The sequence below is a fragment of the Triticum urartu genome, chromosome 6 (assembly GCF_003073215.2).
Source record: "Triticum urartu cultivar G1812 chromosome 6, Tu2.1, whole genome shotgun sequence".
Taxonomy (NCBI): domain Eukaryota; kingdom Viridiplantae; phylum Streptophyta; class Magnoliopsida; order Poales; family Poaceae; genus Triticum; species Triticum urartu.
This window is the reverse complement of record NC_053027.1, coordinates 69,487,834-69,505,898: the sequence shown is the minus strand read 5'-3', so window position 1 is coordinate 69,505,898 and position 18,065 is coordinate 69,487,834. Positions and strand designations below refer to the sequence as shown.

The following is an 18,065-nucleotide window of genomic DNA, read 5'->3' as shown; positions in this document are numbered from 1 at the left end:
GTGTTCTATGTGATGTAAGTGTAATTTGCAAACGGTTTTTAGCAATTAAATGCCCGTTTCAAATAGGAATCTCGCTCATTGGCGGATTTGCAAACGGTTTCGTGATGAACATGCGTGTGTTGCAATTTTACTGCCCGAGTTGTTCGACCTGAACTTCCCCCAGTGCTAGGTTGAACTTCCGCAAACATTGCCCAAATAGGGCTTGCGATATACCGTTGGAAAGCTATGGACATGAGTATCACGACCCAAGTTGATTTTTTGGCAAAACGTAAGTGGTTTAAGAGCAGTTTTGAAAACCGTTTTTTCTTCATACAAAAAACATGAATCATATTTTTGATCTCATTTCTAAACAGTTTATCGGAATTAGGCAAATAATATGGCGTTGGAAAGCTGCTGCAAAACCTCTCCATCAACATGCTGATAGTTTTCTCTAATTTCATATGGTTAAACTGTAATTTGGAAAATCATAAAATTTCGCAAACCGAACAGCCGAGTTCATATTTTTGATGTCATTTCTAAACGGCTAATCCAATTGAGGCAATGATATCGCGTTGAAAGGAATATAAAAATGCGCTACTTTTTCATGTTGAAAGTTTTTCTAATTTTGAATGGTTTAAGAGTAATTTAGAAAATGGTACAAGTTCCACCGAGTTCGTATTTTCGAGCTAATATTTTAACCGTTCGTCTGAATGCAGCAAATGATATGGCATTGGAAAGCTTGAGGAAATGCGAAACTTTTCGGTATATATTTTTTCTCCCAATTCCGTATGGTTTTAAGTCAATTTTGAAAATGGCTAAAAATATTTTTTGGCCGTAATTCTAAAAACTTTATCTAAATGGGGCAAATAATATACCGTTGAAAAGCTACGGAAAATGCGAAACTTTTTCATGTAGATGGTTTTCTCTAATTCCTAGCCGTTTTCAAGTAATTTTGAAAACAGCGAGATCATTCATTCTGCCTTTATCGCGAAACAGATTTTTCGAAAATGCACCACGTGAAGAACTTTAACTTCTCAGCATGTCTACTTGAACTTTACTCTATTTTTCATGTGCTTTTTTTCTCGTGGATCTCCATCCACTCACCGAAATTAAGCAAGTTATATACCGATGGAAAGCTGTTGTAAACATGCAACTTTTCTGTGTTGATCAGTTTTTCATACTCGCGACGGTTTTAAAAGTTTTTTCATCTGAAATTCATTCAGTGCAGTAGTTGAACTTCCTGTTGTTTTCACGTTGAACTTCTATGACGTATTTTTATTTGTAATTTCTCATCCAATCGATAGTGTTACACAAATGATATTCCTTTTGTACAAACCTCTCTCACAATAATTTTTTTTAACTTTCTCCGGCCGAGGACTTGAACTTATAACAACAAAACTTTTAGTCTTTGCTTTTTATTCCTTTTTAATACAAAATGCACATTGTGTAGTACGTGAAATTCTGGCAGTTATCAATCTGAACTTATCTCGGTTACGTGAAAATATCTGAGTTTTTTATGAATATTAATCTGAATTTCTTAATATTTTTTATGAATTTTGAAGCGCCCTATTTTTAAAAGTTGAACTTCTTGTTATTTTAATTTTGAACTTGTTGTTTCCATTTTTTAATAACGAGGAAAATCTGAGTTTTCTATAATCATCGAACTTCTCCATCTTTTTAATATGGACTTCCTCGTATTATTTCTTAATCTTTATATGAAATTTTGATGCACTCTATTATTAAAGTTGAACTTCTTGTTATTTAATTTTTGAATTTCTTGTTTCCATTCTTTAATAACGAGGAAAATCTGAGTTTTCTATAATCATCGAACTTCTCCATCTTTTTAATTTGGACTTCCTGGTTTTATTTCTTTTATTAACAGAAAAAATCCTACTTTCTGACAGACATCCAGCCACTCCATTTTTAAATTTGACTTCTAGGTTTATTTTAACAGAGAAAATCTTTTTTATAAAATTGTTTGAGATGTTTTTTAATGTAGAAAGTTGTTGAATAGAAAAGAACTTTTTTCATATAGAGTATCTTTGTTCCAAATTTGGGGTGGACTGAGAGAATTATTTTAAAACATGAGACACAACATTCTTTTTGTGTTTTTTGAACATGTAAACACATGCTGAACATCTTTAACAATAATTTTTTTAACTTCTCAGGGAAGATCACTTGAACTTCTTGCAACAAAAATTTTAGACTTCGCCTTTTTACTGTTTTTTCTCATATGAAACACACACCGTGCACTATGTGAACTTCTGGCTGTTATCACTTTGAACTTCTCTCTGTTTCACTTTAGTAATGGTAAAAATATGATTTTTTTATTGACACCGAACTGCTTTAACTTTTTTATTTGAACTTTTTTGTGTGTTTTTTAGAAATGTGAAAAATTGAAGTTCTTGATTTTATTTCTTTTAGTACCAAGAAAATGTGAGTTTTTTTATAAGTAGCAAACTTCTCTATTTTTTTATTTGGACTTCATGGTTTATTTTTTTAGTAACGGAAATATTCTAGCTTTGTAATAAGTATTGAACCGGTTCGTTATTTAAATATGAACTTCTAGAGTTTTTTTTATTTAGAAACGGTGAAAATCCTTTTTAGTGATTTTTGAACCCCTCTATTTTTAGAATGTGAACTTATTGTTTTCTATGTAGAAACGGTGAAATATCCACTTCAATGTGCCATGTTATCTTTTGAACTTCCGAGTTATTTTTGTTTGACCTTCTTATGATGTTCCCATCATCGGATACGGATTTTCTAATTTTTATACATTGAACAATTGTGTGATTTAATTTTGAACTTGTTGTTTCCATTCTTTCATAACGAACAAAATTTGAGTTCTCTATAATCATCAAAATGCTGCATCTTTTTAATTTGGACTTCTTGGTTTTATTTTTGTTTTGGAAGCGAAGACAAATTATTTTTCTATTAAACATCGAACAGCTCCGCCATTTTTAGTTGAACTTCTAGATTTTTGTGAGAAACAGGGGTAATCTATTTCATTATTTTTCTGAAGTGCTACATTATTTTAATTTGACCTTGCTTGTGTTTTTTAAACGTGAAAATATGTTATTTGTTACATATTTTAAGATTCTTCGTTATTTTTAATTTTGAATTTTTTTGTTATTGTTTTCCAGTAACGGGAAAATCCGTGGGAGAAAAATTTTGTACACCCATAACACTTTCTTTGAATTCTATAATTTACTAAATTTGAACTTCAACAATTTACACTATTCTAGGTGATGCTTGTTTTCTTCTTTGGTGATTCTTGTTTGTCCATAAAAATTCCACTTTTTTATGCTAACTTTGAAGGAGTGTAAGTGTGGACTTTATTTATGCTACTCATTCGAACTTCACTAGTGTATTTTTACTTTCTATGTTAATTGTTGATAAAAGTTTTTAGTTGACGTTTTTAGTGTGTTTGACCTTCCATGATTTTCACACATGAACTTCAACTAATTTTCATTTTTTAGTAGTGTTCTAATTTTTCAAATTTCCTATTTCTAGTCTCCAAGCGAACAATTCTAAAATTAAATGTCATCTTAAACCTGTTTTTCCTAAATGCGTGGACCGCTCAACAACAGTTGGGTCGTTGAGCGTGGGAAGTTTTCTTTTTTTTTTCAAAACTTTGTGTGTGCGTGCATGCGTGTGACTAGTTGGGTTTTGCAGTGACACCGTAAAATCAGCACACATCACTCAACAACAAAAGAAAACTTTATGTTGCGCACAATTCTTATGGAATCCTAGTAGCACTAGCACTACGAAGTGACACTTTGAATCATGATCTCAAATTCTCAACGGTCAGCACGCAATAACAAAAGGACATGCAAGAACGAGCAAACCATAGAGTACAATGTATGCACTTTCCAAACTAATAGTAATTTTTTATACAGAAGTTGTGCATTTTTTTACACCAGACCTTTTGGTCTTTATCTCTATGTCTTATCTCCTAGAAGTAACCGCCACTATACGATTTATTACTTGTCTTTTCTTCTCCGTGTAGCTGGTCTCTACTTATGGCATATGAAGCTAGCAAGTGGACGGAGCAACCTCAGCTAGAGAAGTCCAGGTTCAAGTTCAGTTTTGGGTTCAACCTGGATTAGCTCTCAAGTAGGAGTAGTCAGAAGAAGCGGACAAAACTTTTAGCACAAAAATATAAAAGCGAGCTACCAAATAAGGCAATTCCTATTTAGCGCTGTAGGCGCCGGTTTCTACTGTTTAGCAGGATCTCGTGGGCTGGCCCATCTTTCATTTTTCTTCCGCTCTCTAAACTTTATGGAAAACTGCAAAAACACAGCGCGAGCTAGGGATTCGAACCCTGAATCGCTGGTTATCAGTGATTGTGGCGTGACCAACCCGGCTACCTCACTAACTATGATAACAAAAACGTTTTTCATCCATTTATACCTTCAATTTTTCCTTTTTTCTTTCTTTTTCTTTTTTCTCTGTTCTTTTCTTCTTTCTTTTTCCAAATTCGTAATTGTTTTCTTCAAATAGATGAACTTGTTTTCAAAATCCATGAACTGTTTTTTTAAAACTCTTGAACCTTTTTCAAAATCGATGAACTTATTTTTCAAATTTGATGAACTTTTTCATTTGTTTGAAATTTTTCTCAAAATCGATGAACTTTTTTTCAACGTTGATGAACTTTTTTCAAAACTGATGAACTTTCTCCAAATCCGATGAACATGAACTTTTTTATTCTAATCGATGAACTACTTTCATTATTTGATGAACATTTTTGAAAATCGATGAACTCTTTTGAATTTGTGAACTTGTTTTTGAATACATGAACTTTTTTCAATTTAGATGAACCTTTTTGAAATCCGATGAACTTTTTTCAAATTTGATGAACTTTTTTCAAATTCGATGAACTTTTTTTATTCAAATTGATGAACTAATTTTATTGTTCGATGGACATTTTTTGAAAATTGATGAACTCTTTTGAATCTGTGAACTTTATTTTGAATACATGAACTTTTTTATTTGTTGAACTATTTTTTGAGTACACGAACTATTTTTGCATGCGCATGAACTTCATTTGTAATATGGACATGTTTTTAAATAATTGGAAAATCTAAACGCTACAGTGTAATGCGAAATTAATAGTGCGTATGTGTTTCTATTCTTTTAAACTTCACGCCCTAAATAATCACTACAGTGTGGCTGGTCAAGTGGTTAGCCTCGGTCTTTGGAAGCTTGAGGGCGCAAGATCGATCCCGATCGATTGCAGGTTTTTGGGCCGCCTTTTTCCTCGCCGCGCCATTGTGGGCCGGCCCATCCAGCCGCGGCTGAAGGCGCTGACTAGGAGTTCCCATCAAATAAATTGGATCTTTTGCCCCACTTTATTTCTCCATTTGATCATTTGTACCAGTAGTAGCATTCGGCCAAGTACATTACGAGCCACCCCAAAGTATTAGCAGCTCGGCGCCCATGCCTGCAGCCTGCAGGCTCCAGCTAACCTTCTGCTCGTCGCATTGCATCGCCACCGCTCAGTCATTACTCCTTCTCTTCTTTTTCTTGCTGCTAGGCACAACCAAATTACATAGTTGCAATTAAAAAAAGTTCAGATGGGGGAAAGGCCGCAACCTACTTTTAAATGGTGCTGCTTGCACTAGATTAAGTGGCCGTTAGTTAGCCAACAACTGGAACTGAAGATTCTGCCACTAGTAGGGGAATTTGCTCGAGCACTTTGCTCGACAGGTACGCGGCGGCAGTTGGCCGGCGGTGGGGAAGGAGTCTGCATAGTGGCGCACAAACTTTGGGGAGGGGAGGTGCTGTGGCATGATCCCTGCAGTACAGCGAGGTGTGGCTCGGCGGCAGGGCCTCTCGGGGGAGCTCGGGGAAGAGGGGAAGCGCGGGCGACGGAGTGGTGCGGTCTGCGGCGGCATGTAGGGGTCCCTGCGGCGCACGAGGGAGCTAAGGTCCCAGCGGTGATGGAGCAGGCGAGCCAGGACCTCGGCAATGGCGCTCGGGATCCAGGGCCCGGCAGAGGGAAGCATGGTACGGAAGCACGCGGCGTGCAGCATCCGGCACAGGAAGAGGAAGTGGAACGTGAAGGCGTCGGGGGGCACGCCCCCGCGGCGCATACGCCGGTAGAGGAGGAACGGGTGCTCAGGTCCCGAGGAGGCGCGGAAGCAAGCGCGGAGCGTGGTGTCGAAGAGGAAGGTGGAGCAGGGCATTCGGTCGAACAGGCTGAGCGCGTAGCGGAGGTGGAGCGGGTCGCCGGGGGAAATGCAGCTGGCGAGGGAGTTGGGGAGGTGCGCGGCGGAGGGCTGGTTGAGGAGGCGGCCGGAGGCAGTGAGGACAGCGTGGAGCTCCGTCACGGACGGAGCGAGGGGTCGGCCATGGCGCCCGGGTCATCTCACGTCGCGGCTGCTCGCGACGAAGAAAGACGGCCGAGTTTATTTTATTTTATGATGATGAAGTGGGCTCGTGCTTCTGTTTAGCTGCCCATCTAATGAATACGTCTCTCATTGTGATACTCGACCAAACGCACAGGCCGGCCCATCTGTCTGTTTTCAACCGGACTTCTCATCTTCTCACCTCAAAAAAAAAAACCCTCATCTTCTATGCTGCCCCGCCTGGGACTTGGGCCGGAAGAAACAACTCAAATGGAGTTGCTCTATATGCGCCGACCTACTTTCATCCTTCGTTGGTGATATAAAGAGCATCATCTTATATACATTTAATCTCTATTTGTCCAAAATTAATACTAGATGGGTGATTGTTTGCCTATCACGTAATGTTCCAATGCTTTGGACAAGCCTAGGACGATCCCGCGGCGCATGAAAGAAACATGCTCGCTCGTACGTGAAACAGACAAAACCAAAATAGCTAGCATATGTGAAAATCAATCGAAGTGGAACGAAACAAAGCGGGATGAAAAAAAGAATATTTCCTTCCTTTATTAGTAAATATAGATTCATAAAAGAAATAGCTAGCATACTCGCCATATCGGTGATTCATAGCTCGTTATTTGCTCAACAATGCATGAGAGGGTAGAGGTGCACTGGAAGACGTGGCTCAGCATGTAGCACTAGCGGCTTCTCTATGAAGAGGTCGTGCTTGGACTCGCTGAGATTGATGGCCGACACCCCAGCCGGTTTGGTCCAGGTGAAGCCATGCACGAGCCTGCCAAAGAGCATGACACTCATGGTTGTTCCTAGTGATGCCGCGATGCATCCCCGTCGTCCGGTGCTGAAGGAGATGAACCGCAATTCGCTCTCAGTAAGCACCACATTGATGTTGTCTCCCATATGGCGCTCCGGCTTGAAGCGGAGCGGTTCATCCCAGACGGTGGGGTTCCGGCCCAGGGCCAGCCTGCTGAGGATGACGTTGCTACCCTTGGGCACGTGGTAGCCCGCAACAATGGTGTCAGCAATCGCGACGTGCGGCAGGTTGAAGGGAGCGATTGGGTGGAGGCGGAATGCCTCACGTATGCATGCCTTGAGATAGTTGAGCTGCATGATGTCCGACTCTTGCACCAGTCGCTCATGACCGACCACCCGGTCCATTTCCTCCACCGCCTTGGCCAGCAATTCTGGGTTGTTCACCATCTCCGCCAGTGCCCACTCCACTGCGTTTGACGGGTTATCAATGACCGCTAATATTATGCCCTGCATGCACTCCATGGAGATAAATGTAAGTTATTACAATTTATACCTTTGCATAAAGAGAGATTACATTGAATAATTGGAAATTTAAATAAAATTTAAGTTGAAATCACATCAAAATGGTAGAAAATTACAATAATGGTATGTTTAAACTATTAATTCATAATTTCTTAGTCTATTGTTTCCATTTTCTAACACCTGCAAAATACGGTATAATATCTAGTATTTAATAGTGTGAGCTATTACCTTTTCTCATGGATGACGTATTAGTACCTTGTAGGACTATGAGGCAATTGGTCACTAAATTCAATCTAGGCCCTTGAACCATCTTAAAATTTCTCATTAATTAATATTTTGCTTACCTTCGACTGTGCTTTGACCTCATCGATGCTGAGCAACGGCTTGCCGTCACCGTCGGCGAGCGTGATGAGAACGTCAAGGAAGTCCTGGACCCCGTCCTGCCTCTCGCCGCTGTTCCACTGCCTCCAACGCTCTTCGATGACCACGTCGTGCAGTCTATCCACTTTTGTGTTTGCCTCCTTAATAATTTTCTCGTGGCCATCGAGATCTAGGCCAAGTAGACACGGGAGGTAGTCGCTGACGCAGAACGCGAAGGTGAACCCTAGGAGGGCGAAGGAAGCGTCCATGTGCTCCACCTCCATTGGCCCCGGCCCGCCGTCCGGCTGAGGCTCCCCGAAGTACCGTTGGCCAAAGACAAGCCGACGGATGATGTTGCCGCAGTAATGCCGTGCGACGTGCCTGACATTGACGTTGGCTAGTCCCGACGTTGAAGATGACAACCCCCCGGCGGTGAGGTTGTAGATGTAGCGCGTCAAGTTGTCAGCTTCATCGGCGCGCTTGTCGTGGAGCCACTTGTGACGGGAGGGGCAGATGATCTCATAGGTGAGCACCTTGCGCATCTTCATCCACTGGTCACCGAACGGCGAGAGCACGGCGTCCTTGTACCCGCTGCTGATGACGCCGGAGGCGAAGGTGAGTGGGCGGGACGAGAAGTTTTTGTCCTGCTTCTTGAGCACCTCCCTTGCGATCTTGGGACATGTGATCGGGACGACGTGGACGCCGCCGAGGCGGAAGCAGGCGATGTCGGTGCCCATATCCTTCATCACGCGATGGATCCAACGGAATGCCGGCTTGTTGACCACCATCTCAGGCAGGTTACCCACCACTGGCCACGGACATGGCCCCGGCGGAAGTGGAAGCGGCACCGTCGCTGATGAGCACGTGTCACAGCGGACCTTGCTCTTGGTAATGACAAGGTATATGAGTGTTATTACGATGAGCAACTGGGACACAACAAAGCAGCAGCAAGCCAGCATTTTGGAGACTGCTGCTTGCAGAGTGCACACAGGTTTGCGAGGTAGCTACCCTTGTTATCGTTGCGTAGGGAAGCCAACTTTGCTCTCCGTGCTGCTCTGCCCATGAGGGCAAGACCCCTCTTTATATGTTACCTCCGTCCCAAAAAATTGGCTTAGACTTATTAAATACGAAGGTATTTACGTATCTAACACTAAAACATGTCTAGATATATTCCTCATGTGTGGATCGATCGTTTACCACATTTATCACATGGCATTTCAAATGTATTTATCCTGAACTAATAATAATAATTGTCTACAGAATGAAAATTCTTCTGTTTGTAGATTGTCTTATATTTATTTAGATACGAAGGATGATACTAATAATAATAATTGTTTATCCAAACGTAGTCAAAACAGAATAAAAAACTTCTATTTATAGATTGCCTTATATTTATCTAGATACGAAGGCTAATACTAATAATAATTGTCTATCCAAACTTAACAAAACAGAATAAAAAATCTTCTATTTATAGATTGTCTTACTTTATCTAGATACGAAGGATGATATTAATAGTAATGATTGTCTATCCAAAAGTAATCAAAATACAATAAAACATCTCCTATTTGTAGATTATCGAGAGTACTCATCCGAAAACTAACCATAATTGTCTTTCCAAAAGTATTTCAGACGCCAGGATGATGGACCATATGGGCAGCTTTCGGTTTGAAGAGATGGTCGGACCATGCATCCAGGATTCAATGAGATGCTACACCGAGACATCCCATTTAGCGCTGTACGCGCCGGCGAAAGACGTAGCGCGTAACCCCCGCTCCCCCGCGCCGACTCATGGGCTGGCCCATGTGTGGGTAGGGAAAGCGGAAGCATCTATTTTTTTTGCTTTTTTTTAAATTGTTTTCCATTGTAAGGCTAATTTAGGATTTCAATATAGTTACAACTTGTGAAATGTTGGTGAATTCAAAAATTGTTGATGATTTGAAAAAAATGTTCACGACATGATAAATGCCGACGGAATTAAAAAAGGTTAACCAAATTCAAAAGAAAAGAAAAGAAAAGAAAAACGAAAAAACAGTATAGAAGACATAAAAAAACGGTTCTGGAAATGTTCCGGAACTTTCTGAAAACCGGTGGCAAAATAAACCGCAAACGGACCGGCAGATACGCTGAATGGGGAGCCCGGCCAGGGGAGGGGGGGTTGCATGCTATGTTGCTAGCAGCGACCTACGTGCTGTATAGGATCCCGCTGCTACATCATGCATGGAACATGCATGCACGACGCAAGGAACAGTGGGCTCATGGGCCTCCTTGTAGCAGGTTAAAAGATGTGTCCAAGCACATGCAGAACTCGGCACGTACGTACTGATTTCGGTTCGGTGTGGCTTGAAAAAGACCTGCATGAGCTCTACGACAGGGAAGAAGTGATGCAGCGGCCAGAGGGGCGACCGCAACACCAAGTTCTTGCAAAATAGGGCATCACATAGGCGCCGTAAAAAACACGATTCTAAGAGCATCTCTAACAGGTGCGCAACCGCACGACGCGCAAAAACTTTTTTACAACGTCAAAATAGTGTTTTTTGCGTGAAGTAGGGCGCTGGCTCCAGCAGCCGCAGTAAAATATGGCACGCGCGAGCAGCTTCAGAAGGCGCGCTAATTTACAGAGCGCACGAGCAGCCGACGCTTGCAAATATGATTTTCACATGTACATTTGACAATATGGTGATGTTTCAAACATTAAACAAATGTGCAAAACAAAGACATAGCATAGTTCACTTACACGGCATAGTTCAAAATCACCCAACCAAGTTCATGACAAATAAAAGTTTGCACAAACAAATGGCACATCAACAATCATGCCACATCACTCATCATCGTCCTCTTCTCCCTCTGATTATTCCTCCTCATCCGAAAACGATTCTTCCTCCTCCTCTTCATTTTCGAGCGTCGCATCGTCATCCGGAGCTCGGATGGTGTTCGTAAGATCTCCAACGGGATAATGAGAAGGTATGTGAGGCACACAGGAAGACATGCGTCCACCTATGTCACCCGGAGTTGCTCCCATGCCTCACACGAGAGACCCAAAACTCATGCCTTCTATGGTAGCTCTGAAGCCACCCATGCCTCCCATGGTAGCTCCGAAGACACCCATGCCTCCCAACCGCCCATGGTAGCTCCGAAGCCACCCATGCCTCACATAGGTGCTCCCATGCCTCCCATGGTAGCTCCGAAGCCACCCATGCCTCCCATTGGTAGCTCCCATGCCTTCCATGGCCATGTCTCTTTTTTGGACTAAGACTTCTTCAGGGGAAAGAATGACGTACTCCTTTTGCCTATCATCGAGTTTAGATGTGTCCATGAAGAACAAGTGCTTCTCCCATTTCAATAATCTAGATCGCTCCTCCATGGCCAATTTCTTCTCCTCCAATGCCACCTTCCTCTCCTCGGCAGCCACCCTCCTCTCCTCGGCAGCCACCCTCCGCATCTTGGCTCCTTGTCATCATCTTCACCTCGTTTGCTTCCTATTGTGCCTTCACAATAGCTTCCATAGCATTCTTTAAATCATCACCTCCTCTCTTCTTCTTCTTCTTCTTCTTCTTCTTCTTCTTCTTCTTCTTCTTGCCTCCATTTGGTCTCTTTGGTTTGGAGTACGCAACCGAGTTTGGTGTAGGGCTTCTCTTGCCGCCATCACTTGATGCCTCCTCCTCCTCATCATCATCCAAATTGATAGTTGCCTTGCTTTTCTTGCCCTCCTCTTGGTCATCATGGGGCTTCCATTTCTCTTCATCCTTCAACACATTGTAGCAATGGGCCAACACAAATGATATCCCTTTCTTGACCTTCCCTTTCTTGGTCTTCTTCTCTTCTCCTTGAAATAAGTTTTATGCAATAGTGACCTACAAACAAAAGAACAAGTTAGCACTTGAAACACCAAAAAAGAAGCATGAACATGGAAGGAACATAAAGACATGATACTTGCCCTATCTCTATCATTAATGGCAATTTAGTTTATCGTGTCAGGTTGTGACAACTGGCACGCATCATTTGTCACAACATGTGAGTTTTCTCTTTTTTTCGTAGATCCGTTTATTCAAAACATTTTATCTCTTAAACCATGTGTCCAAATCTCGAAACATTTTCACCATTCGATTCCTCGTGTCGAGATCTTAAAAACTAGATACCATGTTGATAGGTTTTAACAAACTTTTTTTCATGAAAAAATTGGATGTAAAAACCGAACTAGGAGCATGGTTTTTTTCCCTTTTCGAAAGAGGCATGGTCGTGCCTCTAGTGGAATCACAACCGTGCCTCTCGCGGAAGTAAAACCATGCCTCTCACAGAAGGAAAAAACAAAAAATGCATTTTTCCTTTTCTAAAGAGGCACGGCCGTGCCTCTCGCAGAATCACAACCGTGTCTCTTGCGGAAGCAAAATCGTGCCTCTCGCGGAAGGAAAAAAAATAAATAAAAAACATGTTTTTTTCGTTTTCGAGAGGCACGGCCGTGCCTCTCACAAAAGCACAACCGTGCCTCTCGTGGAAGCAAAACTGTGCCTCTCACAAAAGCACAACCGTGCCTCTCGCGGGAGCACAACCGTGCCTCTCGTGGGAGCAAAACCGTGCCTCTCGCGGAAGCAAAACCGTGCCTCTCGCCGAAGAAAAAAACACGCTTTTTCGCGCAATTTTGATTTTTTTGGCCTAAAAGCTGTGGTAAACCAAAACGTAAAAAAACCACAAAAAACATTTAAAAAGCCAAAAACGCATGCAAAAAAAATTAAAATACTAAGGGAGCGTCTTGAGCGCGACACGTGGCGAGGAGGCTGAGAGCGCGCCAAGTGGCGCTGATCGTTGTGAGGCTCCCGAAGGAGCCCTCGTCGACTAGTTGCTCCCTTTTTATTTTTTTGCTTTCGTTGTATTTGGTTCGTCTTTTGTTGTGCTGATTTTTTGGTTTTTTCTTCCATGGTTTGATTCCATTCCTGTATTTCTTGGGCTTTTTGTTGGGTTTTTTTCCTTGAGGTTTTTATTTTTGATTTTTATTATAGTTTTCTTTTTTCCTTTTGATTTACTAGAACATATTCCTGTGTGTTGCAACGCGGGACAAATATTAGTCTTTATCACCAAAATTAATTGCAAGAAATAAAAGATCCCTAGAGAGAGAGGTAGCTCCCTGGTGGCAAGGGCTTTGGTGGACACCTCGGCGTGTCATCACCCATGATTTCATGTTTCGTGAGTGTGGCGACGAGCTGTTCGTATGCGCTAAGTGTGGAAATTGCGAGTTCCTCCTCGTCCTTAAATGCCTCCTCGGTCTACCCCACTCATCTGCTTCTCGCCTTTGGTGTAAATTATAATGATTTAGCCCACGAGTCCTTTTATTATGCACCATGCACATCAGCATGAGTTTGCAAGTTTAATCATGTCTTTATTTCCTTGGTGATATAAAGAGCATCATCATGTATATATTTAATATCTATTTGTTCAAAATTAATACTAGATGGGTGGTTTTTTGCCTATCACGTAATGCTCCAATGCTTTGGACAAGCCTAGGACGATCCAGCGGCGCATGAAAGAAACCGGCTCGCTCGTACGTGAAACAGACAAAACCAAAATAGCTAGCATATGTGAAAATCAATCGAAGTGGAACGAAACAAAGCGGGATGAAAAAAAGAATATTTCCTTCCTTTATTAGTAAATATAGATTCATCAAAAAATAGCTAGCATACTCGCCATATCGGTGATTCATAGCTCGTTATTTGCTCAACAATGCATGAGAGGGTAGAGGTGCACTGGAAGACGTGGCTCAGCATGTGGCACTAACGGCTTCTCTATGAAGAGGTCGTGCTTGGACTCGCTGAGATTCATGGTCGACACCCCAGCCGGTTTGGTCCAGGTGAAGCCATGCGGGAGCCTGCCAAAGAGCATGACACTCATGGTTGTTCCTAGTGATGCCGCGATGCATCCCCGTCGTCCGGTGCTGAAGGAGATGAACCGCAATTCGCTCTCAGTAAGCACCACATTGATGTTGTCTCCCATATGGCGCTCCGGCTTGAAGCGGAGCGGTTCATCCCAGACGGTGGGGTTCCGGCCCAGGGCTAGCCGGCTGAGGATGACGTTGCTACCCTTGGGCACGTGGTAGCCTGCAACAATGGTGTCGGCAATCGCGACGTGCGGCAGGTTGAAGGGAGCGATTGGGTGGAGGCGAAATGCCTCACGTATGCATGCCTTGAGATAGTTGAGCTGCATGATGTCCGACTCTTGCATCAGTCGCTCGTGACCGACCACCCGGTCCACCTCCTCCACCGCCTTGGCCAGAAATTATGGGTTGGTCACCATCTCCGCCAGCGACCACTCCACTGCGTTTGACGGGTTATCTATGGCCGCTAATATTATGCCCTGCATGTATTCCATGGAGATAAATGTAAGTTATTACAATTTATACGTTTGCATAAAGAGAGATTACATTGAATAATTAGAAATTTAAATACAATTTAAGTTGAAATCACATCAAAATGGTAGAAAATTACAATAATGGTATGTTTAAACTATTAATTCATAATTTCTTATTCTATTGTTTCCATTTTCTAACACCTGTGAAATACGGTATAAGATCTAGTATGTAATAGTGTGAGCTATTACCTTTTCTCATGGATGACGTATTAGTACCTTTTAGGACTATGAGGCAATTGATCACTAAATTCAATCTAGGCCCTTGAACCATCTTAAAATTTCTTATTAATTAATATTTTGCTTACCTTGGACTGTGCTTTGACCTCATCGATGCTGAGCAACGGCTTGCTGTCACCGTCGGCGAGCATGATGTGATCGTCAAGGAAGTCCTGGACCCCGTCCTGCCTCTCGCCGCTGTTCCACTGCCTCCAACGCTCTTCGATGACCATGTCGTGCAGTCTATCCACTTTTGTGTTGGCCTCCTTAATAATTTTCTCGTGGCCGTCGAGATCTAGGCCAAGTAGACACGAGAGGTAGTCGCTGACGCAGAACGCGAAGGTGAACCCTAGGAGGGCGAAGGAAGCGTCCATGTGCTCCACCTCCATCGGCCCCGGCCCGCCGTCCGGCTGAGGCTCCCCGAAGTACCGTTGGCCGATGACAAGCCGGCGGATGACGTTGCCGCAGTAATGCCGCGCGACATGCCTGACATTGACGTTGGCTAGTCCCGACGTCGAAGATGACAACCCCCCGGCAATGAGGTTGTAGATGTAGCGCGTCAAGTTGTCAGCTTCATCGGCGCGCTTGTTGTGGAGCCACTTGTGACGGGAGGGGCAGATGATCTCAGAGGTGAGCACCTTGCGCATCTCAATGTGCACCTTGTCGACGAGATAAAGTATTGTGGTCCCGTGTTTCTTCGCAACATGTATCCCTTCGAGCGGTTCATGGGAATACTGAAGCGCTTTTGTCGGAACCGAAACCATCCAGAGGCAAGCATCCTACAAGGTTATACCACGGAGGAAGTGGTTGAGTTTTGCACTGAATACATGAAACAAAGACCTATAGGTTTGCCCCTCTCTCGCCACGAGGGAAGGCTGAAAGGTAAGCCGGTCCTTGCTGGCACGCAAATGGCTGCACCCGGAGAATTGGCAGAGAAAGCCCATTTGATGGTACTGCTTAACAGCCCAGTTCTCAGCACTTATGCCGTAGAACACTTGGCGGAGATACGCTAAAGTTTCTTACCAATGGTGTTGTAACATTCCAAATTTTCAATTTGGAATGTTATACATAGGTCACTTATGCATATCATATTTTATTGCATTTTCGTTTGCGATCCACGAAATTCTAAGCAACTCAAGGACCCGCGAAGAGAGTTGGGGATTTCATGATTTTCATATTTGAATTTTATCAAATATTGAAACAAGGATCATTTTGGTTTTAATGATTTTTCTCTCCGAAAATATTTCAAATTTAAAATATATGAGAGGAGATAATATGACTTCTCCAAAATAGATGAAATATTGGAGGAAAAATATTAAAATCAAATAAATAATTTTATTTGGATTTTATTGCTATTTTATTCGAATTAGGAAAAATACGCGTTTTTCAAAATTGCATTATAGGCCCAAATAAATGTTCACCTTGTCGGCATATTTTTAGAGGATGGGGAAAATTTATTTCGGGATTGTTGGAGTCTGTTTAGTATTTATTTTCTTTGTTTTTCTATGCATTAGAATATTTTTCAAAAAAGAAGTTCGAACCGACTTACGGGCCATGGGCGACCCGGACTCCCGCCGCCCCGAGCCATATAAGCCGCGCCCCGACCCCGCAACCCACCACTAGCCCCGCCGCCGAAACCCTAACCGTAACCCGCGCCGCCGCCGCGCCGCGACGTCCCAACCCCGCCGCCCGCCGCCGTCGACCCCGCCCGCCGCCTCGCCGGAGTTGCCCGCCGTCGCCACGCGTCCCGAGGTAGCCGCCGGTTTTTTTTAGAAAACCATATGTTTTTTTAGAAACCCTCGGTTATTTTATTTTAGATCGGTTTTAATTTTTTTCTAGGTTTAGTAATTTAGTGGACGTTCGTCCGTACGTTCGTTTTAACGAACGCCGTTCACCCGTTAGCCGCAGACAGCGAACGTTCTTTCGTTAGCCTGTTCGTCAGTTTTTCTTTTTCCAGGGGTTTTCCGCGATTATTTTCGATCGCGATTTCTGCCCTGATTTTCGTTTTTGTTTATCTTTTCGCTCGTTTATCACAATCAGGTGATTCAAGCGCCTAGATCTTCGTCTCGAAGCCGTCTTTCTGTTTAACCAACTTGAACAAGATTTTGGTACTGTAAAATTTGACTTTAGTCTAGATTAGTAATCGGATCTTGTTTCTTTCGCAGTTTTGAGTTTCGTTGCTTCGTTTGATTTGATTCTTTTTGCAAACTGGAGTTCTTCAGTTGATCTTTCTGGTTAAATCGTCTTATTTGAGTCTTAACCGTGCATATTTGATTGATTGCTTATGTATGTTATTGTTTGTTTGTGATAGAATTCCCGGAGTGCGAAGCGTGCTACTACGAGTCTGTAGGTTTTGCCGATCGTTAGCAAGGCAAGTAACACATTGATCATACTCTTTGCATACACTAGTGCAGAACAGGGCAATAGCACCGGTTCGTAAGGCCCTTTAGTGCCGGTTTCGGAACCGGCACTAACATTTCGGCACTAAAGGCCCCCCCCTTTAGTACCGGTTCAGCACGAACCGGTGCTAAAGGGCAACCACGTGGCACGAGCCAGCTCCGGGGGCCGGGAGCCCTTTAGTACCGGTTGGTAACACCAACCGGTACTAAAATATTTGGGGGATTTTTTGTTTTATGATTTCTTTTTCATTTAATTTTGTGTTTTCCATTTTAATTCTTTTTCGTTTGCTGGTATTTTACGGTACTACACATTGTACACGTTATGCATATATATATAAATAGAATTTCTAGTAGAACCAATCATATATATATATCATCAATGTCTCACAAACCACCATATTAATTTACACATACACACATGTATAACTATATACAATTTCTCCTACATATCCATGTTGCCTTCGGAGCCAGTGGCATTAGCCTAATTGGTGCCTTCGGAGCATGATGACAATTGGAAGTGGTTCATGACATGTTCGATGCGGGCGGTAGCGGGTAATAGTATTCTCCCTTCGGATTTATGACCTGGTCGAGCAAAAATCCCGCTATTTCCTCTTGAAGTGCTTCTACGCGCTCCATTTCTAGGAGCTTGTCCCGCACCTCTTTGAACTGTTAAGAAGGAGATCAATATGCATGTGTATTAGTTGTGTGACTAGATATCGATAATGGTGTAAAAATTGTGAATAGTGTTCTGACAAGCGTACCCATTCCTGTCTTTGAGATCTGCTCCTTTCGGACGCCATCATGCGAATGTTCTCGCAAACGCAGTATGCACACAGATTAGTCCCCTGCGCCTGCTTCAGGGCCTTTATTACGAGAATGGAATTTAATTTGATCAGATAATAATTAATCAAGCATGATAATTAAAGAGATGGCAGCTAGCTAGCTAGCTAGTACTACTTAATTACTTACCTTGGATCGAAACCATTTCAGCTGTGGTTTCCACTCGCCTTCCGTGACGCTGATGAACCTTGCCCAAGCCCTGCCCGCCGACAAAGAAAATGAATAAAGGGGTTAT

The 18,065-nt window shown here is 42.6% G+C and overlaps 1 protein-coding gene and 1 pseudogene across 1 annotated transcript; both read right to left on the bottom strand.

The window, feature by feature from the left end:
- Window positions 1–6,821: 6,821 nt before the first annotated feature.
- Window positions 6,822–9,296, bottom strand: LOC125516067 (tyrosine N-monooxygenase-like). The gene is made up of 2 exons (XM_048681554.1): window positions 7,964–9,296; window positions 6,822–7,604 (listed from the first exon to the last, which is right to left on the bottom strand). Exons 1-2 carry the CDS (start codon window positions 8,936–8,938, stop codon window positions 6,969–6,971), a joined length of 1,611 nt encoding a protein of 536 aa, XP_048537511.1. The 5' UTR covers window positions 8,939–9,296; the 3' UTR covers window positions 6,822–6,968.
- A 1,531-nt stretch (window positions 9,297–10,827) lies between these two features.
- On the bottom strand, window positions 10,828–15,355 carry LOC125516565 (annotated as a pseudogene).
- Between the last annotated feature and the right edge of the window lie 2,710 nt (window positions 15,356–18,065).